This window comes from Oryza brachyantha, chromosome 4, assembly GCF_000231095.2.
Source record: "Oryza brachyantha chromosome 4, ObraRS2, whole genome shotgun sequence".
NCBI classification, from domain to species: Eukaryota; Viridiplantae; Streptophyta; class Magnoliopsida; order Poales; family Poaceae; genus Oryza; species Oryza brachyantha.
Window position 1 is genome coordinate 21,329,873 of NC_023166.2, and position 27,168 is coordinate 21,357,040.

General features: G+C 44.2%; 5 protein-coding genes across 5 annotated transcripts; 4 read left to right on the forward strand and 1 right to left on the reverse strand.

Annotated features, from left to right (window-relative positions):
* The first annotated feature begins 430 nt into the window (after nt 1-430).
* LOC102703117 (ubiquitin-conjugating enzyme E2 variant 1C-like) lies at nt 431-3,059 on the forward strand. Its single transcript, XM_006652991.3, has 4 exons — nt 431-539; nt 618-760; nt 1,109-1,234; nt 2,083-3,059. The coding sequence occupies exons 1-4, from the start codon at nt 506-508 to the stop codon at nt 2,221-2,223; spliced, it is 444 nt and encodes a 147-aa protein (XP_006653054.1). The 5' UTR covers nt 431-505; the 3' UTR covers nt 2,224-3,059.
* A 2,937-nt stretch (nt 3,060-5,996) lies between these two features.
* LOC102711530 (probable CCR4-associated factor 1 homolog 11) lies at nt 5,997-7,437 on the forward strand. The gene has a single exon (XM_040523410.1). The coding sequence runs from the start codon at nt 6,092-6,094 to the stop codon at nt 7,052-7,054; it is 963 nt and encodes a 320-aa protein (XP_040379344.1). The 5' UTR covers nt 5,997-6,091; the 3' UTR covers nt 7,055-7,437.
* A 7,523-nt stretch (nt 7,438-14,960) lies between these two features.
* LOC102711803 (transcription repressor OFP13) lies at nt 14,961-16,198 on the forward strand. The gene has a single exon (XM_040523569.1). The coding sequence runs from the start codon at nt 15,016-15,018 to the stop codon at nt 15,787-15,789; it is 774 nt and encodes a 257-aa protein (XP_040379503.1). The 5' UTR covers nt 14,961-15,015; the 3' UTR covers nt 15,790-16,198.
* Nucleotides 16,199-17,905: 1,707 nt separating this feature from the next.
* Nucleotides 17,906-20,612, reverse strand: LOC102712080 (ribosome biogenesis regulatory protein homolog). The gene is made up of 8 exons (XM_006653836.3): nt 20,465-20,612; nt 20,229-20,379; nt 19,600-19,651; nt 19,356-19,484; nt 18,895-19,012; nt 18,550-18,736; nt 18,344-18,457; nt 17,906-18,233 (listed from the first exon to the last, which is right to left on the reverse strand). The coding sequence occupies exons 1-8, from the start codon at nt 20,569-20,571 to the stop codon at nt 18,108-18,110; spliced, it is 984 nt and encodes a 327-aa protein (XP_006653899.2). The 5' UTR covers nt 20,572-20,612; the 3' UTR covers nt 17,906-18,107.
* Nucleotides 20,613-24,356: 3,744 nt separating this feature from the next.
* Nucleotides 24,357-26,488, forward strand: LOC102712357 (probable aspartyl protease At4g16563). The gene has a single exon (XM_040522945.1). It carries the CDS (start codon nt 24,576-24,578, stop codon nt 26,007-26,009), a length of 1,434 nt encoding a protein of 477 aa, XP_040378879.1. The 5' UTR covers nt 24,357-24,575; the 3' UTR covers nt 26,010-26,488.
* Nucleotides 26,489-27,168: the final 680 nt, after the last annotated feature.

The window sequence follows — 27,168 nt, forward strand, 5'->3', positions numbered from 1 at the left end:
TACACAATGTCTCTTAATAAATCTTAATATATTAGCAGCTAGAGCTCCATGACTTTATGGAGTTGGGATAAAACAACTTACCTTTTGGGTTGAAACTGTGGTAAAAGGCGAGGGAAGGAAAAAAACGGTGAGTGTGCATGTGGGATCTGATCAAGTACCGTTAATATGAGTGATGCTAGCTGATCCCATGGAACCAGATTAATTATTTAACTTTATGCAGTTGAGTCACTTGATATATGGATCTCACCTTAATACGGTCCACATAAATCTCATCCAGCCCAAATCGGCACGATGAATGAACAAAAAGAAGCCAGAAAAGGTGACAGAAAAGGTGGAGGAGAGATTATATTCGAGCGGGCCGGCCGGTGCGTGGTTTGCACGCACACGTCCCTTGCAAGTGGCCGCGCCTGCACACCCACAAAATCGCTCGCGTTTTATCCCCGCCCACGCGCCCCGCCCGGCTTCCCTCTTCTCTCCATCGCTCCGGTGCACGGTGCCACCCGCTATGCCGATGGGCGGCGCTTCCTCCAACGTCGTAGGTACGCACGCACGCGCTCGATGTGCACCGCGTTTTCTCCCGCCGCTCATTCAGTTCAACTGCACGTCGCACATCGCAGTGCCGCGCAACTTCCGGTTGCTGGAGGAGCTGGAGCGCGGCGAGAAGGGCATCGGCGACGGCACCGTCAGCTACGGCATGGACGACGACGGCGACGACATCTTCATGCGCTCCTGGACCGGCACCATCATAGGCCCACTCAACGTACGTCACGTACACACGCTATATTTACATAATTTTTACATTACATTGACATCCTGCTGCGTGCAGATCGGTTAATATTTCTTCCTTTCGTTCTTGTCATCGGTGGATAGGATACGATATATGATTGATGTATGCAGCATGTGCTCACCTCATATGGATAGCCATGGGTCGACCCATGGATATTTTAGGTTCGACTCTAGTTTAACTAAATGAACTAAATTTTATTTTAGGATAAAACTTAGTTTATTTTATTGAACTAAAGCTAGCCCTAAACTATCCGCGGATCGAGCTATGCCCATCCTTACCTCTGCATGCGTTTCTGTAACCATCTCGCTTTTGCGCGTGCAGTCTGTGCACGAGGGCCGCATCTACCAGCTGAAGCTCTTCTGCGACAAGGACTACCCCGACAAGCCACCCACCGTGCGCTTCCACTCCAGGATCAACATGGCATGCGTCAACCCTGACACCGGACTGGTTCGTAACGTACTTACCTCCCAGATTATTCATTCCCTTTGCTGAATTCTCTCCTTCGATCAGTTTACCTGACAGACATCCACATGGCCATTACATATGTTGCGCATTGCAGTACTAGTACTTGTACTTCATGTATTACTCACTCTGCCTTGTAATGACCAACGGGTAAAACATGGAGTATCATGCTTCATTCTGCCTTGTATTACTCATTCTGCCTTCTGTCCACGTATTGATTGCTGCCTGACCTGAACTTGCTCTGGTTTGAGAGTTTTCAATGGAAACTTGCACTGATTGTATAGCAAGCACTTCATGTCTTCATGATAAAAAATTATATATGCTGCTTCTTATATATAGTCGCTTCCAATTTGATTTAGTTGATCAGTACCTGTAAGTCTGAATGTTAAGTAAACCTGCAGCATATCTCTTCATGACATAAGATCATCTGTACACCTGAAATGGTACTGGCTGCTGTGACTGGGGTTATGAACCGCGTTCATTCTTTGCATTCCTGCATGTCATGGTTTGCTTCAGATGCAGGGAAGATGTTTGACTACTATTTCTGCATGCTAGTGTCTGAATGGCCAGGAAGGAAGGGTCTTCAGTTCCGAACCGATAGACATTCTAATGCTGAAGTGATTTAAATAGGGTTCGAATGCACTGATTGTTTCACTGGAAGGTTACTAAATTTCACCTGGAAATCATTGAAAAGCACCAAAACATGCAGAAAATTGATATCATATACAGAGTAAATTACTGCGCGTGGTTACCAATTTAACACTCAATTACCATTTAGAACTGGGTTGTGTTAACACACCTGAATGAGAACTGAACGCACTTCATTTGGTCAGGTTGAAGGCAACAAGCTCCATATGTTGGCAAACTGGCAGAGGGAGTACACTATGGAGAACATCCTGACACAGCTGAAGAAGGAGATGGCAGCGCCGCACAACCGTAAGCTGGTTCAGCCCCCAGAAGGGACCTTCTTCTAGCTAGTTTTATACCGTGACCTGAGGGTACGTCATGCACGGATCATATCATCCCCAAATCTGTGGCCCTGATAGTTGGGTAGTGCATTTGCTGATGGCTTGGTTTGAACGCTGAGATTGAATAACACGAGACCTCCTCCTGTACGTGGCACCGTTAAGATTCCAATGTTTTGTGCAAGTATGTTTAACACTTCAATTTTCTTGTCGACATGGCAGCATGGGCACTGCCCACTAGGGGCTCGTCGGCTTCAATTTAGCTGGGAATGGGAAGCAGCATGGGGCTTTCTGCTTTGGGTCGGCAGCACAGCACGTGTCTGAATTCAGAAATCCGCACGAGCCACGAGCTGCAATCAGATTGAGCCCAATTTTCAGTACCAATAATAAAATAAAACGAGGAAGCTGATCGACACTAGTGTGTGGAACGAAAAGCTCACTGTCAGGAAGCCGCCCAAACTGCACCGGACGTAACGAGAGATGCGAGATGCGTACGCGCAGTCAAAGTTGGACCGAGTAACGTACGCTAGCAGGAGGCAGGATATGATGATTGTTTGCTGCAAGAGAGAAAAAATAAACGATGCAGGCCGTCCGAAACGGTCTACCAACCACGCGAGACACAGGCAGACAGAATGACCGGACGACCGGCTGGGAGGAAGACTCACCAAACGCGAACGGGGACGACCTGCTGCTGAATTGCTGGAGGAGTAGAGTTCTAGTAGTACTAGTACACGGAAGGAACTACTACTAGTGCAGTGTGGCCGGTCAAGTCCATTCCGGAGGCTTCTGCCGTTCCTTTCCCCACGCCTGCCTGCCGCGAGCGTATTGTAAAAAAAAAAAAAAAATCAGACACAACGTTGACCCCGTGGACGAACTGTCGCCAATGTAAGAAGGTGTACAGATGAGTAAGAAATGTATGGGATGGATGCTGTATATTGGAGGAATGGTGTTGTGCTAAGCTAAATTTTCTAAAACACTTATTGCTTATTTAGTTAACTAGTGCTAAGATTAAAAAAATATTTTGGCTAAATATTTAATGTTGCATGGTAGATAAAGGTGAGAAGAATAACATCTTTTTATTTTAGTGGGTCTCACCTTAGTCTAAGTCATATGAGTCTAAACATTGAAGTACACTTAACCAAGCTAACACCTCATGATATGTCCATCCTTAACACTTATTAAGAAAATATACGCTAAAGATGTCCTTATATGAACTTCAGACCTTCAAAAACCGAAGAGGCCCTTAGTTCATGAAAATGAAATTTTTTTTGACGTTACGTCGGATGTTTAAGCGATGTCAAAAGATGTTTTTGATACTAATGAAAAAACGAATGAATTTTATAGCTCACCCTGAAAACCGCGAGATAAATCTTTTGAGCCTAATTAATCTGTCATTAACATATGTGGGTTACTGTAGCATTTATGGCTAATCATGGACAAATTAGGTGCAAAAGATTCGTCTCATGATTTCCTCTCTAATTAGGCAATTAGTTTTTTCTCATCTATATTTAATGCTCTATTTAGATGTCCAAAGATTTGATGGGGTTGTTTTCGAAAAAATTGAGAACTAAACGGGTCCTCTATTTAATTTACGTTATTTTTATATAACTAAAAATTGGAAAATATATAAATAAACTAATAAATTTATTATTATATGGTCACAATGTAAAAGAATAATTATAGTATGGTAACTCATAAATTTATAATGTCATCTGCTAAAGGACAAATTAAAAAAACCGATTTGATACTGAAAAAACTCGCCGCTACGCCGGTTCATCGGTTGTTGACTGGTTTGATTACAGGAACCGTCTTTGATCGGAACAAAGCCACATCGGTCAAAATCTGGTTTTGAATAAAGTACACCAGCGGTCTCTGAATTTATGTGTATATATTATCTAGGTTTCTAAACTCTCAAAATGTATTTTTGGGTTCCTAAACTTGTCCGGGGTGTCATATAGGTCCAAACGGGCTCCGACCCGCTCCATCCGCTGACGTGACATCCACGGTGACGCCTACGTGTTGGTGATGCCATGTGGGTCCCACATGTCAGTATCTCCTCCTTATCATTTTCTCTCTCTTCTCGTAGGCGCCACCACGTCATGCCACGTCAGCGGATGGAGCGGGTCGAAGCTCGTTTAGACCTATATGATACCCTCAGACAAGTTCAAAGACCCAAAAATATACTTTGAGAGTTCAGGGACCCAGATGACACATGCATACAAGTTTAGGGACCACTGGTGCACTTCACTCTTTGGTTTTTTTTTCTCAATGCGCGCGAGTCAGTGTGCGTGGCTAGGAAAATATAAGGCCTTGTTTAGTTCTTATTTTTTTTTAAAACATCACATTAAATCTTTAGACGTCTAAATAAAGCATAAACATAGATAAACTAAAAAATTAATTGCACAGTTATGGAAGAAATCGTGAGACGAATTTTTTTGACTAATTAGTCTATGATTAGCTATAAGTGCTACAGTAACAAATATGTGCTAATGACAACATAATTAGGCTCAAAAGATTCGTCTCGTGGTTTCCAGTCGAGCTGTGAAATTCATTTTTTTCATTCATGTCCAAAAAACCTCTTCCGATATCCGATCAAATGTCCGATGTGACATTTCAGCTAAAAATTTTTGCCATCTAAACACCCCCTTAACCAAAGTGCTACTAGTAGTCGGCTGTGGTGACTGGTGTGAGTGCTGACACGTACCCGCGAAAGCAAACCGGGGTGGATTGGGGAAGAAGAGCCGGTCGGCGATGAGCAGGAGACAGCGGTGATGTTCCGAGGAATTGCCGCTCCGGTTTTCCAGCTGCACCACGTACACACACGGTTTTCCAGCTGCACGGAACACTGCCGCTGCCGAGCGAGTCACACAACAGTGGCCTTGCGGTGGACTACCAAACCCAAACGCAGACGCAGGCGCAGGCGCGAGGGGACGGAGACCGACCGGGTCGTCGTCGCACATCTCCAGGTCCCGGTCAGCATCAGGAGTGAAAGGCTAGTACAATTGGTTCGTTTTTTTTTCCATCGTCACCACGTCGGCGATTACTGCGCCAACACGACCTGAGCCGAAAAGAGACGGCGGGGCGGCCATAAACAACGTGCGTTTGGATTGCGAACGAACGGGCATGGAGTAGAGCGCGTGCAGTGCACCCAACCTGGTGGTACATGTCCACGTTCAGCGTACACGCTCAACTTGGAGCATCTCTGCCTTTTCTGGCCGGGGTGCGCTGCACCTAAAAACCAACTAGCACCACCAGAATGCGCCCGTCCTCGCTATATTTACTTAGCCGATCGGAGTACACCATATAATATGAGCTTTTTCATCATAAATCAATATATAAACTTTTGGTACCTTATTATTTTTAAGGATGATAAAAAACGTCGTATAATAATGATAATAAATGAAAAATATGAAAGGTATCGCAGAATTCCGAATGCGCACGTACGGTATCGAAACATCTGCTGCTGCTGCGGAATTAAACAAAGCGGAAAGCGTTCACCTCCGTTGAACCCAATCAGAAAAACCCAGAATTCCGGGCAGATGCTGCTGTGCCTCTGTCTGCAAACGCGGTCAATCTACGCGCCCGGCCTCCTAACCCCAATCATTAACCCACCAATTATTAACGAACGCGCACGGACACCGTCCGATCCCCTACCGGCACCAATTTCAAAGCGCCCCGCCGCCGCTTTCCCCGCACGCTCCTGCCGCCTTCCAAGAATCGAATGCCCGGTCGACTCCTATAAATGGCGAGCTCTCACTCGCCGGAGTCCAAACGGGCAAGGCAATCGCATATAGAGGTACCAGGTCTCCAATTCCAATTCCAGTTGCTCACCGCACTTCGAATTCACTTGCAAGATCCAACCTTTCAGCTCCAAGACATGCCGTCAGAGTTCGTCGCCGCCCGGAAGAAGCCGCCACCGGTTATGCCAGTGGAGTTCGCCGCCGGTCGGAAGAAGCCACCGCCCGGCATAGCGGTCCTGCCGTCGGGGTTCGCCGGCGCTGGGAGGAAGAAGCAGCCGGCGCCGGTGGAGATACGGCAGGTGTGGGCGCACAACGTGGAGGAGGAGTTCAGGATCATCCGCAACGCGATCGATCACTTCCCCTATGTGGCCATGGACACGGAGTTCCCCGGCGTGATCCACCGCCCCAGCAAGCACCCGGCTTTGCTCACCGCCAACGACCGGTACGAGCTCCTCCGGCGCAACGTCGACGCGCTCCACCTCATCCAGGTCGGCATCACCCTCGCCGCCTCGCCCACCGCGCCGCCGGCGCTCGCCTTCGAGATCAACCTCTGCGACTTCGACCAGCGCGTCCACCGCCACGCGCCCGAGTCGGTCCAGCTCCTGGAGTCGCACGGCCTGGACCTCGCCGCGCACCGCAAGCACGGCGTGAGGGCGAGCGCCCTGGCGCCGCTGCTCATGTCGTCCGGCCTGGTCTGCTCCCACGGCGCCGTGAAGTGGGTCACCTTCCACTCCGCCTACGACTTCGCGTACCTGATAAAGCTCCTCATGGGGCGGAAGCTGCCCAGGTCCATGGCCGAGTTCCTCAACCTGGTGCGCGTCTTCTTCGGCGACGACGTGTACGACGTGAAGCACATGATGCAGCACTGCGGCGACCTCTACGGCGGGCTGGAGCGCGTGGCGGCGACGCTGCAGGTGAAGCGCGCGGCGGGGCGGTGCCACCAGGCCGCCTCCGACAGCCTGCTCACCTGGGACGTGTTCCGGCGGATGAGAGAGCTCTACTTCCTCAAGGAGGGCGTCCAGAGCTACCAAGGTGTGCTCTTCGGGCTGGAGCTCGATCTCCACTCCGCCAAGAACACCGCCTCGCTAGCGGCGAGATGACGAGGACGAATTCGTCCTTCAACTTCTCCTCGGCTCTGTAAATTAATCTGTTCATTCGTCGTCTCTCGAAAGGATTCTTTCGGAAGACGAACTAATAAGATGAAAAAAAAAGAGGTTGATTGATTGGTTAATTTCGTTCGTTTCTTGCGCGGTGTGGGTGGAACAAAATTTCCGCGGAACACGCATCTGAACTTTTACTAATTTGGGCGGCTTTCCCCGTTCTCATGAAACGGCGAGAAAACGCGTCGTATGAACAAAAAGGAAGAACGGCAGCGTACTGGGCATCGCGTCGCATGTTGGGGTCAACGAGCATCGCATATTTCGCATTGCGTATGGTCAGAGTGCATGTATGACAAAAAGAAACGAGTACTTCCTATAGTTCGTTGTACTAGAGTACTAGTTATAGTTGGTGAGAGGTTGACTCGTTTTGAGCTCATGAGTGTGGCAAGAGTTTAGGGTGCAGTTTATCATGTGTGGGCGTGTGGCACGCTAACACTGGTCTCGTTTAGTTAGTGACGAGGTAGTTTAGGCCACGTTCGTAGGTGGGCACAAGTTAACTAACCTTTCTCTTTTTTTCGTGCACGCTTCCTGATCTGCTAAACGATATATTTTTATAAAAAATTCTATAGGAAAGTTTTAAAAAATCATATTAACATATTTTATATTTTTTAATAATTAATAATTAATTAATCATGTACTAATCTATTAGTCCGTTTTCCGCACAGATAAGTTAACTTATCAGCTATAGCCGAACACGGTCTTAGTATCTCGAGTTTTCGACATTGTTTTTTGCCTGATAGTTTTGGAATTTTATTGGATTTTAATATATATATTTTTATATATGATGTATAATATTCCTTTTGTTCCATATTATAGGAATTTATAGATTTGTATAAACTTATCCATGTATTAATGTGTATGGTTTTTATATATGTTTAAATTCATTAGCGTATATGAATATAGATAATACTAAAAATTCTTATAATATATAGTAATATATAGAAGAGTGAATACATGGTATAGAATTGAAGCCACTCAAACATACGCAATCCTACGTGTTCCCTAAAAGAATCAAATCCCATAATACTAATTCTGATAGTTTAGAATTGTATCGGGAGATGCCGACAATACATAAAAGCTTCATATTTTTGCCTTTTAACTGGCATGGTAGGCCACAAACATATTGCCAAGTTAGGATAGGTATAAATAATGTATCTATATATGCGTTCTTATCTTGATATTAATTGTTTTAAATTTTAATTTAATATGTATTCTAAATTATATTTCTATGTGGAACCTTATTTTCATTTTGTTTAGTTTTTAATTATTCTTAATCTCAATTTCGGTCTTCTCTAAACTGCATTTACACGTGGACTCATTTTCTTAGTTTTTTTTAAATTCTGATATTAATTCTTTTTATTAATTGGGATTTTGTAGTCTGTAAGAATAAGTGGTGGCTCATTCTCTCTCTCACACAAGTAAACTTTTATGTGTGTTTTTGACGATCTAAAAGCAAGGATTAGAAAATAAATTGTAATAAAAACTTTAAATTAATTTCAAATTTAAATTTTTAAATTTAAATTTTAGCTACAACTCTGCGTTATACTAGCAGGAGGGGAGTGGTTTCCAAACTCTCATAAAGACACCCCTCATCTGTGACATGTCTAGTTATAAAAATTTAAGAAAATTCATGAAGTTAGATTAACATGATACTACGAACATGCACATTTAAACCTGACTTTTACAATTTGTAAAAAAATAAGATATATATAATAATTTATATATATATATTAATCTATTTTCATAAGTTTTTTTTAATTTTTTTTATATGGCCTGCGATAGATGAAGAGATATCGCTTTTTAAGAGTTTTGAATGTTTCTCCAGGTACTAACTACTCCATTACGTTTTGTGCCGTCGCTACTGGAGTAGTTTATTCAGGATTGGTGCTGAACATCATTTGCACCGGAAATGAGGGGAACGCACTTGTGTTCTTTATTTTTGCAGACTTTCAGCATAATTTTCCGCCTCTGTTCAAGAAGATGAAACATCATTCTCAAACATTACGAACTCCGATTACAGACGCTCTGATTACTGGATCCCAGGTGAATTTGATCAAGCACCTGCTGGAAAATGATGACAACCAGTGAAATCATACTTATACGATGACAAATGTTTGCATGGTAGAAACTACCCCTAGAAAATCTACTGTATTGATTGTTGTACAATCGAACTTGCTCCTAGAAATCTGCATGCCTTTGTGGATTATTGCACCGACCAGGCGCAGGCATCTTGTAGTTTTGTTTCAACTTTTCAGAAGATCGATGGGCTTGTGTAAAAAGAAGTGAAATCGCATGATCGTACCCTGTTTCTACAATTTCAGGTGAAAGAGTTTGCCTGGAGACAACTACTCCCTGTCAACAAAACCAATTCTTCGGTTTCCACGTCCAACGTTTGACCATCCGTTTTATTTAATATTTTTTTAAAAAAATAAAAAAAAATTAGTCACACGTGAAGTATTATTCATGATTTACCATTTAATAAAAACAAAAATATCAACCATAAAAAAATTTTGAATAAAACAAAGAGTCAAAAATTATAGGTAAAAAATACAAAATTATTTATTTTGGTACAGAGGAGTATTAGTACGACTAAAAAAAGTTCACTGCCGCTCAAGGAGTAGCCCTGTTTTCATCAGATCATGGACATGTCATTTCACATCAATCAGACTACCTCGACAAAAAAACAGAACCTCTTCCGTATTCTGCTGTGCTGCTGGCATTTTCTTTGCTTATGAATAGTGCGATTAAAAGCTCGCAGTAAATTGCGAAATTGTTAAGTACCGTGCGCGTAATGCAATTTGACAAGGGTATAAATAAATCATGATGGTAACATTTCGTAAATTTATTTCGATGGATTGCAATTTCAGAGTATATTTCTTTCTTTTAGAGCATATATTAGAAGTTCACTTCAGAATGTTAGGTATCACCATACTGCAATGGAGTGCTTGCTCAAGGTACCTTTCTGCAATGCAATCCAGATTGGAGAATAATGCAAGAGACGATTTTGGAGCCTCCAAAAACGTTTGTACTACTGGACTCTAATTGAACTAGTCATTACTTTATCTTATTTTTCTCATGCATAAAAACAGGTACTACCCCCGTTTTATAATATAAGATGAGTATTTTTCTCATACTTAAGAAGGTATCATGAGATACCACTCTTTTCCATGTAAAATTTGATACCACATAGAAAAGAATGGTATCTCGTGATACCTCCTCAAGGATGAGAAAAAAGCTTATATAAGATGTTTGACTTTTTTTGTTGCAACGTTTGATCATTCGTCTTATTTAAAAAATTATTATCTTATTTTTGGTTGCAACCAAAAAAGTCAAACATGTTATATTATGAAACGGAGGGAGTACTTGCTTGTTAGGTTGATGACAAGGATATGCAGAGAGGCCTCCATTCTCGAAAAGGTTCTAAGCTGAACCATTGAATCAGCTGATAATTTCTCATTGTCAAAGGCTGACCTATCTGAATGCTTTCATCATGAAGGTTGTTTGTACTACATGTAAGAGACAAACTAACGATGCCCAACTCCACAATCTAAAGTTAGTTGGTGCTTAGACCTGCTTTCTGCGTTAGGCTGCATCTCAGTGCAAGCAAGCACATGCATTTGTTTATCGATCGCATGCACGCACGGGAATCATAAGAAAAACACCGGCTTTGTTGCGCAATGTCTCCCAACCGGATGACCTCAAAGAGCATTCTTTGGAGTTTCGTAGCTTGCTTCCTTCTGAGCCGCGGTCAGTTCAAAATGCCTTTTTTTTGGGACACATAACTGAAAGTGCTGAAGCTATCGACAATTCAACCTTCCTTACATATCTATCATTTCAGTGCCGAAAACATGCTGAAGAATCGATAATGTTCTAATGTTCTCCCAACTTTTATGTTTCCTTCCCTATGACATTAGGTTCTTGAATATTTTTCTTAGGTATCTATCAGTTCTTAGGCATCGTCTGTTTCAAATGGAAAGTAAGGACGAGAAATAAAACACATATAGCTTTTTATTAGCACACTTTCCAAGCTACTATATGATGTACTTCTTTAAAAAAATTCTCTAAAAGTTGTTTTGAAAATCATATTATTATGTTCTTCAACTTGGCAATAACTCAAATTAGTTAATCATTAACTAATTCGATGCTCCGTTTTATGTGATCTTATACACGTTCTCCCTCGTTCACCCTCACTCTCAAACTCGCCCAGTCTAGGATCAATATTTAATAGCCGAGGCACGCTTATTTCCATGCACATCTCTGTCTAGAAAGTTCAGGTTACATTTTTTTTTCTTAAAAAATAATCAGGCAGTTGATGATTAGCTAAACTATTACTTCTAAATTATATAAACAAAGCTAAACTATTATTTTTAGTCCAATTGACGGACAGAACATAGTAAGTGATGGGTTAAACAATCTAGGAATGTTGATTTGATCCCCTTATTATACTAGTGGAGAATACAAGGAAATATACAGCCTCATTTGTTGCTCAAGATCCTCCTGGAGCTCTGACACACATCCTCCTTTTGAATTTGTGTTAACCAATTGAGCCCAGCAAGAGAACAAGCCCAGATGCATCCTATGGCTATAAAACAATGAGATAGTGGCCAGGAACAGCATGACCATTTGAGATTCAGAATCAAGATTTGATGCTCCTATTTCTTTCTCAACCTATCATTGCTCTTGTAGCTGTCTTTGCAGTGGATAGCAGACAAGGAATAGTATATACTGTGGAGGAGGGACATGTTTTGCATTATTTCGTCTGATCATTTGTCTTTCCACCCTTGAAAGTTGTACTAATTTATCTTGTTAACAAACAGGAGGACTTCATCATTGATCCAGGAAAGGAAGCACAGTACCTATGGCATCCTTACTGGTCCTTGCCTCTGCAGTTACAACCAACCAGGAGATATATGAACAGGCCCAAGGATTACTGTGTGCAGAGCTATTCTACTTGTGATGAGAAACAAAAAACTGCGTTTCTTCATGTTCCATAACAGTGGATCTGTTAGCAAAGACGCCAATGGCCCTAGCAACAGCACACTCTGTTCTCTTGTATTACCCTGGCCCCAAAAATTTACTGCAAACCTGTCAGGCACATTTTAAACTGCTGCATTTCTATCCTTCCTTGTTCTGAGTCAAGCTCGTCCCACTCATATTTGACTTTCCAAAATCGAAAGGAAGGCACATGACTTTCTTTGTTTCTTGATTCATTGTAGATGAGCTTAGTTGAGGACTTGCAGTTAGCCTGAAAGTATGGAAACATGAACCGATGAACGTGAAGAATGTGTTTGCGGCGAAGAGGCGATGATGACAAGACACTTATCCTGTCCCTTGCAGCTCGTGTTGATTCCGCGATGGAAAGCTGCAGCAAAGCATCTGGGATGTGTTTTTGGGTAATCTTATAACTGCCAGTAATACTATTTGCAAACAGTCCATACAGCATGCAAAGCTTTCAGCCACAGGCATCTTCTCTGCAGCCTACTACAGTGTGCAAGTAGGCAATGGCCTCAGCCTTTAGCACTGACTCACTGGTACGGCCATATATACTAGTAGTACACGATATACTCAGCAACAAAAGCTAGCTTCAGGCCTTCAGCTTATGGCAGCAAGACAGCTCAGTAATTTTCGCTGCAAGAGCAGCTGTCCTGTGTCTTTGAGAAGCAGCTGCATGCATTCATAGTAGTTACTCAAGATAACATAATGCTAAAACTGAAAGCAGAGAGGAGAGCATGCATGGAGTTCTGTTAGATCAGTCGAGACGTCGCATTCAGGGGCAAACGCCATGATTCCCGTTTGTCACTAACTGCATGTTTTGCTAAGCAAATTTATGCTACTCAGACATCAATTATTCCAGATTTTCTTTGGTGTTAGGAGATCCTAGATAAGATCTTGTTGCTTGTCTAAGGCATGAAGCAATCAACAGCGTTCTCTGTCTCTCTCTGAATGTTGTGTGTTGCAACTTGTTACTGACTGATGGCTGATGCATATACATGAAGCCATGTCACATTGGTCACATAAATGTATGGAAATACTATCTCATATACCAAACGTGATCCTAGAAGATCTCATTTCTTTATAAATACTTCATCGTTCATACCTGCCACCTACTTAGTAGATACTACTAGAGAGTGCCATTAATGTATCACAAGTTTCTTAGTTATTCAGTTGGAACGATGCCTCTGTTTTGTTGTTTGCACTTGCATGCCATTTCTGGACATCGATGATCAATGAGAAATCGAAGCAGTAGAAGAGAATGGAATGTAGAGAGGTGGGACTATAAATTCGGTCTCATGGTTAGGCAAGCTTGCATAAATTATCTGAAATCCTTTGTACAAAAATACATGCAGAAAAGGCTACTAAACACGGCACAATGGCAAGATTGCAGCACAAAAGGAAGTTTTCGACAAGAGGCCGCGACCACATCTAAAAAATCAGGACAGGAACATCAAGAACGCATTTATTTCTGAGATCATGTCTTTGCCTTTATGCCCTGCCGCTCCTGTTCATTAAACTTCATGAGAAGACATAGGTTTCAGACGACTCTATTCATCTGTGATTACCCCTGAAGCCTAAAGCAGTGCATGGCCTGCAGGCACTTCCCCTCTCGTCGTCTGCTCACTGGTTATTAGCCACAATCAAAATTTAAATTTCAAACTTAATTTTGGGACCTTTTTGAAACCACTGATAACACGAATATAAATGTTTTGCTGATAATTTACTTTTCACTTGTTTAGTTTAATTTTCTACGGCTTATCACAACTTATTTCTACAAAACAATTTTGCTTAGGGTGATCAAGAATTAGTGCATGCAATTAAGCATCGACTGGGTGAGACTAGCTAGGTAGGTCGAGACATGACAGATGGGCTAAGGATCTTGGGCAAGTTAGCATTGCTGCATAAAATAATTTCTCAAGCAGCAGGGCAGGGAGAAGTACACATGAAAAGCAAAGAAAATTCAGCTACACCGCTTGCATGTCCCCCACCTCCTCCCTCCTCTCCTGCATCTGCATGCATGGCTGCACAGTTCTTGCATTGACAGCCACATCCACCCTACATGTGAATCAATGATCCATATATACAATTAATCATAGAAGACGGACACAAGTCGGCCACCGGCGTATTGATTTCTGATACGCACAAGGCGAATTAAACTATAGAGCATTTCTGCCCTGTATGATCCTGAGCAGGATTTCAATCGTGTCAGGGAAGCGTCGCTGCGCTTTCTTCATGTATTGCTGGTAGAGAAACAATGCACTGTGCTGAATTGTACATGTATAATAATACATCAAGTTAGCTACTGGACACTATTGAAATACAGAACAGAAAAAAAAAATATGGCAGCTTCCTTTTGTAAGGAACATTTGATTCGTATGGAGATGGATAACCCGTGCGGTTTACAAGATATAATAATCAGATAGCGGTTCCAACTCCCGGCCATGTAATTCATCACCTCAACCATGGATGATAATTAATGTGGTATATGCTGGTTGCTGGCCATTCATACATACGGCCACGGCTGCAAATCTGCCTTCTCAAAAATGACAAAATGGACGTACTTGGTACCTTACCTTACCTGCATGCGACCATTTTTTATGTTCCAGTTGCAGTGTAAACCGACAACATACAAGTTTCAGTTAATTAATTAACATCAGTACGCAAATCAAGCTGTGGATGGCTAGCTAGCAAGCTTGCATTAGATATATAATTAGACGTGTTAAGAGAGATCAGCAGAGCTGAGCATGCAAGAGAAGACAGGCTGATCTCTTTGATAGCTACTTGCACACAGCGCAGCGGCCTCTTTAAAAGCACGGCTTGCTCAGCTCGCTTCGGCCAAAGATAGCTCAGTTCACAGCGACCTAGCTAAGCTAAGCTTCATCAATCGATCACACTGCAGCTGAGCCATGGTTCGGAAGCTTGTTGCGTCTCTCTTCCTCGGCGGCGGCGGCGGCGGCAACGACGCCTGCAGCCTGTCGTCGTCGTCCAGCACCGCGTCGTCGTGGCAATGGCCGTCCTGCACGCAGGCGAGAACGCTGTCCTTCGCGGCGAGGCAAGACGCCCCAGTCACGGCAGACGACAGCAAGCGGTTGCAGGAGGAGGCAGACTACTACAGGACCAGCGTCATCAACCCGGCCTACTTCCTCGACGACCACTCCACGTGCCGCTCCAACTCCTCCGCCTCCGCCGTCAACATGTCCGACAGCCTGCGTTCCACCTCGGAGCCAGCGGCTGTGAACGTCAACGACGACGACGACGACGAGGAGGTGATCATCCGCGGCCTCCGGTCGTCGAACCGACGACTCTTCTTCGAGCCCGACTCGACGAGCTCAATCGTCGTCAAGGGCCGTCCCGCCGCCGCTGCCGCTGCCGCCGCGTTCGACGGGGCGACGGCGATGTCCATCGACTCGGCCGACCCGTACGGCGACTTCCGGCGGTCGATGGAGGAGATGGTGATGAGCCACATGAACGGCGGCGCCCATGACTGGGGCTGGCTGGAGGAGATGCTCGGCTGGTACCTCCGGGCCAACGGCAAGAAGACCCATGGCCTCATCGTCGGAGCATTCGTCGACTTGGTCGTGGCGCTGGCGTCTCCTCCTTCCTCCGCCGCCGCCTGCTCTTCCTCCTCCGCCTTCCTGCCTCTCCAGGCCGCCGTCAAGAAAGGCAGCCAGATTAATTAATTAATTAACTAATAATTAAGCTATCTAGCTAGCTCATCCATGAGATGAGCTTTCTGATGCTTAATTAATAATCACTACTACTAGCTAGCTAGGTACCAGCGAAATTAAGCGAGTTTGATTGATTGATCGATCGATCTTGGTGAGGTAGCATGGACGAATGCATGTATTGCGCCATGGTATGATTGACTAGTGTGCGTTGATTGATTGGGTTGGAGTGATGCGTCGATGTGTATTGCCAGATTTTTCGTCCTCACCTGTCAAATGTCAATATGTACAAAGTACTCTATTCAGTCTTATCTGTGTCGTTACCCGTCGTTCTCTCTATCGTGCATCCATCCTCTTACTAGTTACTACTATGTGCGTTGTACGTACCAACAACTTACATATTACTACGCTCTAAAATTAATTTGGCGACCGGTTTCGTGTGTATATATGAATTGCTGCTGAGGATTGGATGATGCAAGCTCATATTACAGGTAGATCTATTACATATGGATCATGGGATAAATATTCGTGTATGTTTCCATCGAAATTGTAACTGTTTTGGTGAAATTTAAACGGGACGTACTTGCATACCAAAAATATGCTATTCTCGCGAAACGTGCTCTACCGTAAGATGCGAGCACTGTTAAGTGGTACTGGTAAGTAGTCACCTGGTGGTCAGGAACTCAGGACTTCCGTTTTGAAAAGCCATGGCAGCTAGTAGCAAGTACTGCATCACTCCTCAGCCTGCAGACCATCTGCCACTCGAGCACAAAATTTGCCGTGGGTAGTAGAGGAAGCATTCGGCAAAATTTGCATTTCAAAATCCTCAGGCCAAAACACTCCATCAACTTCGACAAATTTAGCTAGTGTGAAAAAAAAACCCTAAATAGACCCAGCTAGCTCAACTTGGGCAAATTTTGTTGCAAACTTAAAAAAAATGTTTGTCTTAGAACAAAACCAAAGTGACTTACCTAATATAAAAACGAAGAGAACATAAATAAAACGATCATAGGGTCTGCACGTGGAAGACGCCAACATTTCGATTTGGATGGCGCACCACGAAGCCGTGCTCAAAGAAATTTGTTTGCATGTGTCAATAGACGCCACTGTTTGGTGGCCTCAACCAAACCAACAGCCTAGCCAAAACAGTGCACCTATTGGCCCAGATATAGCAGTAGCATGGCATCGATCAGAAGCAGGGGCCCTTGCACTCCTCCACTCTCCAAAACCAGTGATCCCCAGGCCGATCTCCTTAACAGTTGCATCTAGATTTCAAGTTTGAGCAAACAAAAGTATATATCATCACACGACAAGCTTAAGCAGTTAAGCTAGACTTGCTACTGGAATAGAATCAATAGATGAGTGGCAGAAAGCAAACTGTTTTGGTGGCATCCATCCTGGGAGGAAATCACGGGGGCGATAGCGGCGAATTCTGGCTTGCAAACACCCAAACCCTACAAAGAGAAAAAAGGTACCATGCTCCCTACAATGTGAAGGACCAGGCAACACTGCCCAAGGGGAGGCAGAGACAGCGCCCAGATCATGTGCTGTTCAAGAAATGAGCAATCAACTATACTACATATAGTCATATACACCACAGACATGCTGGTCTACCACTAGTGCAAATTAACAATGCTGCAAGTGCTCTTAGGATCTCAACAACATGCTTCCTGTATAGCAAATCTGGGGTTGGTAGCATGTCAGCGAATTGTCGTTGAATCATATGAGCTAATTTTCGAACTGGTGCCTCCACCCCAACTCATAGTGGTGTGACCACCATATTTTGCTCGTAGAGACATGTTCACCTTTACAATGGGGTCAAACCTAACATGTTTTATGCGAAGTGGTCCTGAGCAATTCAGAGGGATCATAGTAGCACCATATACATAGCGGCAAAATTTGTAAATTCGAACAAAAATACTTTACTACTAGAAAATTACAGGCAATAAATTTCAATTCAGACAATTATCAGATAAAAAGACTGTTAAGTGCCTACACACAGTACCAAAAGTCGCAAACTAAAAAAGAGAAGGGGAGAGAAATATTCTGTTTGTGACGATGTTAATTCTCTTATATCAAGGCAATTGTTCCTTGCTTTAGATTGATAAGTTACCCGAACAGACTCCAGAACTTTTGAAATTATAATGCATATATATTGCATGTTCTGGACAACTATGTTATAGTAGCATTAAGGTTCTTGCATCATAACTAACAATTGCAACAACATTTCTCCGATGCATTCAAATTGGACAGAAACAAGCAAAAATTGCCGACTCTCCTTGAGTCTCGAAAACTATGCTCACCTCCTACAGCAAGTCAAAAACAAAATTCACCTAAGCCTTTTTCTTCGAAGATTTCTTGAGTGGTTTCTTCTGGGGCTTCAACTTATTTGCTGAAGAAGACTTCTCCTTATCTTTCTTCCTTTGTTTTTCCTTCTTCACCTTGTACATCGTAATTGCCTGGTTTCAAAATTTTAGACAGATTCTGTCAGTTCACCTAATCAACAAATGGCTACCAAAACAACAGATTCTATACAGATTAGAGCAAGATGTTTAATCCTGGAGATTACCCTGCCAACATCCATTTGATCCTCAGAACTTTTGGCCAGCAGAGCATTCAGGATTTTGTCGTTCTGCTGTTTCTCCTGGTTGCCCATTCCTTTTCCTTCAGCAACAGGGAGGAACTGCAGAAAAGAATCGATTCATTTAATGCGCTTATATCCTTTAAAGGTTCATATATAATTGCGCAAAAGGCAGAGAACTTCAGAGTAAAAACCTTTCTATGTTTGCCAGGGTTTTTTGGAGGCTTCTCGCCGGGCAGTTTCTCATCGAACTTCCCACCACTAGCTGTTGCAGATGAAGCCATGCCAGCAACATCCTCAAGATCTTTCTTTCTAGATTTTTTTGGTATGTCTGCTTTAGTTCCTGTGATGGGCAACGCTGTTGCAGCAAGTTGTATATGACTGCAGATTTAAAAAAAAAAAACAGATATATTATGAGTGACTTGAGGTTCCATTGTACATCTGTACTTTACAGTAAACTTACACAAGTTTCTTGGTCTACCAATATAGAAAAGTAATCCGTAAGGCAGATATAAGATGTCTACGGAGAGGATAACAACCTAGGTAAAGCACCAGCTTTGGCTGCTTTTTTCAAGTTCTCTAGCCTGTTCTTTTCTTGCTTTTCAACAAGCTTCTTCTTCTCTTCCCTTCTCTGAGCAAAGGGATCAACACCAGGTTCTGTAACATAAAGGGTATCGGATTGCCGAACCAGGATTAGGACAGATGTATTTCAGAATTAGTGTCATCGCAAACAAGGACTCAAAAGAATTAGTTCGTTTTTAGCAGAGCATGCTGACGGCAGGCATTCAATATTTAAAAATGGGCAATGGTCAACAAAGAATCTGTACATGAGTCAGCTTTAAAGCAAACATGTGTGTGCATCAGCAGAAGTGAGTAGCTCATTTAAGCAATAACACTGTAGCACTGATAACTGCAACAGGCTATTGGATAAAGGAAAAGGTAATATCCTTGTTATGGAACAATTTCACTAGTAATAGACAAAGAAAGAGAAACTACAAACCATCTGTTGCCTTGGCTTCAATTATCGGAATATCTTTGTCATCATTAACACGGTGATAGCCATAAGTGCGCTTCCACGATTGGGTTTGCTCATCCCATTCACGTTTGTTCTTCTTGTGCTTTGTAATCCCTGGAAGTGGCATCCATATATCCATTGACAAGTGAGAACAGGTGGACGTCAATGAAAACCCAATCATTTAGTAGAAGGCAGCAGCAATAATAGATTTTGTTAAAATAAAGTTCACCTTTCATCTTCGCAAACTGCTCCCATTTAGTAGGGGGCTTCGGCTTTGGTAGCTGGGACCAAGAAAAATAGGTTAAAGGGGTGAAACACCTCAGTAGTCACAATCTTCAATCAGTATGTGACTGTACAAGCACAAATTAACTCACTTCTATTTTATAGATTAATCCTGTAATAAAACTGCACAGACACGGACAAAAATAATGTGCTTGGCAGCTGGAGCTAGTACATGTTAAAATTCGGGATCAGATTGGACTAACTTTAGTTGCATGTTTGGCATAACTCACAAATTCAGTCACAAAATCAGTACGAACGTGTCACAAAATCCAATATCAGTACGAACATTTGAGGATCTCAATGTGTCATATAAGGTTAATCGATGTATAAATAATATCATTCACATATGCAAAGCTAAGTAAGTCAGCCATATAAGGTTAATCGATGTATAAATAATATCATTCACATATGCAAAGCTAAGTAAGTGAGCCATACATGGAGAACATCGAACTATTGAGGTATGAATTTCATCCAGACGAACAAAGGTAAACATACAGTGGATCGGCAGCAAATCATACTTTGCATGCCACGAAGGAGTAGAGAGGTGTATGGAAAGGAGAGGTTAGGGTCTCTTACATGCTTCTCGCGAGGGAGGCGGGTGGTGGGCGGCGGCAGGCGGACCATGGGGCCGTCGCGGCCCTCGGTGGCCGGCAGCGCGAAGAGGGCGTCGGCCACAGCCTGCGCCAGCTCCGTACCCTTCCGCAGGCACTCCTCCCTCAGCACCTCCCTGCGCGCAACACCCGAGACTCTCGTCACGAAATCGAAGAAACACAGGCGCAAAGCAGTATGCGGTGCGGCGTGCGGGAACGAACCTGGAGGAGGATGCGCCGGCGAGGTGGTGCGACGGGTCGTAGGCCATGAGGCTGCCGAGGTCCACCTCGCAGCTGGTCGCGGCGGGTGGCGCTGCTGCTTCCGCCATGGCTGCGCCGTCACGTCACGTCGCGTCGCGGAGGTTTCGGAGAGCGGAGGGGGAGAGACGGAGCGTCGCGCTCGTGCAGACTGCAGAGCTAGGGCTTCACAGTTCTCCAACGTGGCTCGCCACGTTGGAGTGGCGGTGACAGCTCAGCGGACAAGTGGGCTGGGCTGCTGCCTGCCTACAAGATGGGCCTCGTTTCTGGAAGGAGAAAGGAAAATATCCTGTGGGCTGACAATGACGGACTCACAGACAAGAAAGAAATATGGAGGCCTTAAGCGCAATAAGTCCATTCTGACTTTGTTAATTTTTTTTCGTACACGTTTTCTGTACCGTTAAATTATATATTTTTATAATATTTTTATATAAGCATAATAATATAAAGTACTTTTTAATTTTGTAGTAAGTAATTGTATCATTTATTCGGTTAATAACTATCAAAATAAGTAGAAAATATTTTTCTTTTATCTATAAAGAACGCTGTGAAATTACTGAATCGGCGATGGATAGTGGAGGCAGAAAGAAAAAGAAACGATCAAAAGCTGGTTCATGCTTGGTGCTTGTCGTCGCCTCCGTATATTGCAAATGGGAGCTTCCTAGAGTACCAGGAGTATCAGGGCTGTTTGGTTGATTATCATAACTTGTCTAAGTTTGCCATATTTAAGTTAGCCAAATTTGATCAAATTAAGTGTGTGTTTGGACAAGATTCCATTTTCAATATACATGGCCCACATGTCAATGACATAGGAAAGTGTGGCACATTTGTCATATGCTAGCTAAAGTGTGGCTCCATTTTTGTTAGCCAAACCTTAGCCAAGTTAGCTAAAATATTATGACAATCTTAAACAAATTGAGTATACCATCTAAACAGCCTCTAAAAACGAACGAATATTGTCATTACTTGGTGGCCTGTGTATATATATGCAGGCCCAGGAATTAGATGCGTTGCTGGGCGCGGTAGATGTGCATTGAAGGGCCAGTGCCCGGTAGTACCGTTTCCTCTTTTATGGCTGTGTCAGTTGTACTCAGGCTGGATTCTTAAAACCAGCTTATTCTTAGTTTTTTTTCCTTAAATTTTACATGTATTTTCTAAACTGTTAAATAATATATTTTTATAAAAAAAATATACAGAGGTTTATCTTTTTTAAAAAAAGATTTTCAACTTTATATCCATTAATTTTATGTTTATATCATTTAATGTGTCAAAAAATCAAAAAATGTTTTATCTTTCATCTAGAAAAGACCATAGTCCATACTCATGCATGTAAGGAGGAATGTGTCCAGCGGCCCTCCTACAAATTTAGGATGTGTTTGGTTGTGGGCTAGATCGGGTTCATCCCTGAATTGCGTGATGGATTGGTATTATTTTTCTATTTGGTTAGAATGATGGGTTGGACCGTGTTTTTTTGTTTGTTTAGAGGGATGAGATAGAAAGAGTGAACCTGTCTCATGTTTAGTTCGGGAGATGAATTTGGGATGTAAGTTGGTGAGGTTATGTATCATCTCTCAAATAAAATTATGGGAGTGTTTATATATGGACATGTGATTTTTACTTAGAGCCACATAAATGTAATGTAACTAGGGGTGATTGTCTGTCATTTTCATGGAAAAATATCAAATAATATATTTAAAAATAAAAATTAAATTGTAAATAATTTTTATATGTTTTTCTCGTGATATAAAAGCAAAGGCGGAAAAATAAATCTCGGTGAGAAAAAAAACTAAAATCAACTCTAGATTTAAGGTTAAAATTTTAAATTTTGGCACATAAGTATAAGCCGAAGCAAAAGGATAGATGTGCTAGTATATAATTTAACTAGCATTTAGGTATATTCTGGACCTTGGGATTTCATCGTTTCGCTTATAACAAGCATAAACAAAGCGGCCCATTAGCAATTAAAATTGATTTATAAGTAAAATTTTTACATATATGTTCTTGTTATCTAAAAACAAATATTAATAGATGCGGTGGAGGCAGTAGAACGCGGTGAGGCGCCAGCGCTAAGAGAGGAGTTAAGGCGTAAGAGTGGCTGCTACCACAAAGGCAGGGTAATGCCAAGCACATCCACACCTACCTCTAAGAGCCAAGGGCGATGGCCGCCATGGGTGCAAGAGGTTAGAGGCGCCAGATCTAGGAGGTTGTCTCTGCTGAGCTCATCCCATCATCCTCATTACCGCTAGATCTCGAAGTTGGAGGGCCATCGGGACCTCACCGGCCTCGTCTCAGTCCATCCTTATTTTGCTCTCTCGAGCTCATCGTCCCCGTCGGCTACAGCTCCTGACACCGATGCAAAGTTAGAGCAAAAGTCGGTGCAACGTATGAGCGAGGATGTGATGACCGACCCGATGAGTGGGGCGGAGGCAAAGCTGGCCAGCGACGACCGTGGTCGTGGTGGTGACAGGGAAGAAGTGGGGTGACAAATATAATTTTGAACATATTTGTAAATTAAAAATTATATGGACCGATATAAATAATACTAAAGACAGACATCAACGTGACCGAACCCTTTGTGCGCCGTGGGGAAAAACAGATTTCATGCTACTCTTTTAAGTCCTGTCCTTAATTTATACTGTGATGTGAATGCCCTGGTGGTGAACTGTAGGGGGCATGTGCTCTACTACTATCCAAGCATCAATGTGTGTGCCACACCCACATTGCTTGTCCTGTCTCCATCCTCTTCCTTCGACTCAAGTGGACGAAAAAATGTAAGAGTTGTTTAGTTGGCAAAAAATTTTGTTAAATAAGTCACATCGAACGTTTGACCAGATGTTGATGGGGTTTTCGGACACAAATGAAAAAACGAATTTCACGGCTAGCCTAGAAACCGCGAGACGAATTTTTTGAGCCTAATTAATCCATCATTAGCACATGTTGGTTACTGTAGCACTTACGGTTAATCATGTATTAATTAGGCTCAAAAGATTCGTCTCAAGATTTTTTCCGTAACTGTGTAATTAGTTTTTTGATTCATCTATATTTAATGCTTTATTTAGATGTCTAAAGATTTGATGTGATGTTTTTGGAAAATTTTTTGAGGAACTTGTTGGCCTAAATCAATGGCATCGCCTCGGCTCGTCCGTGTAAAACCGCTGCACATTAGAGTGAACTAGGCATAGCATCTGCAGGATCATTGCGCATCTTATCACATCTCCTAGACAAACACCTCGTCACTACGTGGAAGCCGTTTTTTTTAAGTTTTGTTTGTTTTTTTTTTGCTACAATTTGTAGGAGTTGAATTTAAACTTGCATATTTATGGAGTGATATAAATCATATTAATCTATCTTATTAATTTTTTTTAATTTTTTAATGACTATTTAGATGGCATGCAAGCATACCCATGTGCTAAAAACTTTTTTCCGTCACTACGTTGTTTATATATAAGTTTATCATGTATATTTTCAACTTCGTACTCCCTTTCAAAAGTATATACAAAAATATTTGGCAACATCCTTATTCAAAACAACCAAAATTATAAAACTAGTATACCATTATACTATTAACTAAGATGACTGCTACAATAATACTATATTTTATTTTGAAACGAGATAATTATAACTCGGTATCAAACCCGATACTGAAAACAAGATGATCCGACCAGGTATCAAACATGATAACATCTGATACTCGGACTCAAAACTCACGAATTCTCCTCGTCGTCGTTCACCACCGCTGACGTTGTGGTCGTCGCCACCGTATACGTATCCCACCCATCGATGGTAATATTATTTCCCTTAAATAAATATCAAGGTAATCGTCCGTCTTTCGTCGACGAAAGAACACATCCGGCAATAATACGTTATGGTGTGAAATCGCACGCGTCGCCCATTTCTTCTGGCGCGCCCGTGATCAAACAGCTAGCGCCAATCAAATCCATGAACCGCCCGCGTCGGCCCCAACCCCAGGCCATCTCCACCAACACAACAAGCGAAGCACATATGATATGCCAAACCCCTCCCTCCAATACAAATTATCTATCAACTCCTCTGCATTGCTGATCAACGCCACGCCATGGCTCCGCCGCTGCTCCTCTCGCTGCTGCTTCTCTTCCCCGTCCTCTCCACCGCCACCACCGTGCCGCTCTTCCGCAACTTCCCGCCCGTCCCGGACACCGACCACCACCACCCGCTCTCCCGCCTCGCCGCCGCCTCCCTCGCCCGCGCCGCGCACCTCACCCGCCCACGCCAGGGCCCCGCGCCGGCCGTCCGCGCCTCGCTCTACCCGCACTCCTACGGCGGCTACGCCTTCATCGTCTCCCTCGGCACGCCGCCGCAGCCCCTCCCCGTCCTCCTCGACACCGGCAGCCACCTCTCCTGGGTGCCATGCACCTCCTCCTACCAGTGCCGCAACTGCTCCTCCCTCTCCGCCTCCCCCGTCCACGTCTTCCACCCCAAGAACTCCACCTCCTCCCGCCTCATCGGCTGCCGGAACCCCTCCTGCCTCTGGATCCACTCTCCCGACCACCTCTCCGACTGCCGCGCCTCCTCCTCCTCCTGCGCCGGCGCCAACTGCACCCGGAACAACAACAACGTCTGCCCGCCCTACCTCGTCGTCTACGGCTCCGGCTCCACCGCCGGCCTGCTCATCTCCGACACGCTGCGCACGCCTGGCCGTGCCGTCAGGAACTTCGTCGTCGGCTGCAGCCTCGCGTCCGTGCACCAGCCGCCGTCCGGCCTCGCCGGTTTCGGCCGTGGCGCGCCGTCTGTGCCATCACAGCTGGGGCTCAGTAAGTTCTCCTACTGCCTCCTGTCTCGCCGGTTCGACGACAACGCCGCCGTCAGCGGCGAGCTCATCCTCGGCGGCGCGAGCGGCAAAGACGGCGGGAGCGGGATGCAATACGTCCCGTTGGCTCGGAGCGCGAGCGCCAGGCCACCGTACTCCGTCTACTACTACCTGGCTCTGAGCGCCATCTCGGTGGGCGGGAAGAACGTGCAGCTGCCGGAGAGGGCGTTCGTCGCCGGGGCGACCGGAGGAGGCGCCATCGTCGACTCCGGCACGACGTTCACCTACTTCGACCGGACAGTGTTCGAGCCGGTGGCGGCAGCAGTGGTCGCGGCTGTGGGAGGGAGGTACATCCGGTCGAAGGTGGTGGAGGAAGGCCTCGGCATGAGCCCCTGCTTCGCGATGCCGCCGGGGACGAAGACGATGGAGCTACCAGAGCTGTCCCTCCACTTCAAAGGCGGCTCCGTGATGAACCTCCCCGTCGAGAACTACTTCGTCGTGGCCGGACCCGCTCCGAGCGCCGGCGCTCCAGCAATGGCCGAGGCCATCTGCCTTGCCGTGGTGAGCGATGTCCCGACCAGCTCAGGCGGCGCCGGGGTCCCCGGCGGCGGGCCGGCGATCATTTTTGGGAGTTTCCAGCAGCAGAACTACTACATCGAGTACGATCTGCAGAATGAGAGGCTCGGGTTCCGGCGCCAGCAATGCGCGTCGTCGTCGTCGTAAGCTCTGCTCCGGTAGTCCGTCCATCCATCGCAATGGCGGGAGATTATGGCCGAGATCGAGATAATTACTACTCCACGTACCTCGTGTCCGTGTAGCTCGTACTAAAGTTGAGTGATGCTGAAGCTGTGTGTTTCCTGCAGCTTTGTACCGCTAGCCAGCAAGTAGCAGACCTTAGAATTGAGGATTTTATTAACAATAAAGTGTTTTAATTACTTATTACTGAAGGTGATTAGGTCGTGTGAATCTCCTTTTAGTACTGCATTACGTGTAGACGCCTCGCGCGTGTGCAATGTACTCTAAGCATAACGAAGAAAAGACGAGGGAAAAGACGGCTGTTTGTATCTTTTCCTTTTGGGATTGCTTTGCTTTGGCAAAGAGAGAAAGTATGAGAGACTACTCTCTAGCCGTTCTTTATTTCTCCTGTGGTATGAATTCTCGATAAAATCTAATGCAATCTAATCTGATCTGAAGTGTTTGATCTGAAGCAGATCGCCAGATCATGCCATTTTTTGGGGATCGAGTATGGAATGTTTGTCTAGTTTGGTGTCGTGTCGATCGGTTCATTGCCTCTGGCCGAGCTATTGAATACGCCTACCAATAAAAGTCACGTTACTGCTGGAGGTGATGTAAATAGAGCATGTGCCACCCATTTGCAGCTACAGTGTCGGCTGCCGGCTGCAGCTATACGTGGCTGCTTGGCATACGCCGTAGATCTTTTTCGCACTTACACCTCGTTTCTGACTGCCAACCGTGCATTTACAACAAGTGATGGTAGTGTCCTAAACCAGAGCATCACCAAAGAAAAAAAAAAGCTGATTCATGTGTTTTTAGTGAAGTATGGAAAAAAGGTTAGTGATAGTTTTTGTGGAGTATCATTTGCACCGAACAACAGCTCCCCGGGAAGGATTAAAAATGCAGACTTAGTTCATGCCAAGTTGCCTACGGAGCGAAAGTGTACGACAAAATGAACAGAAACTGAGTTTATTCTGTTGCTATTATCGATGAATTATTAATTCCGGGTGCTTTTGAAAGGGCAAAAACCGAAGGCCCGTGCTAAAATGGGCTCACCGTATTACTCTCGTAATCTTGTGGGCCTCAACACAAAGCCCACTATTTCAGAAGTAACCAGGGCTCCGTAATGGCCCAAAAGGATGCGACG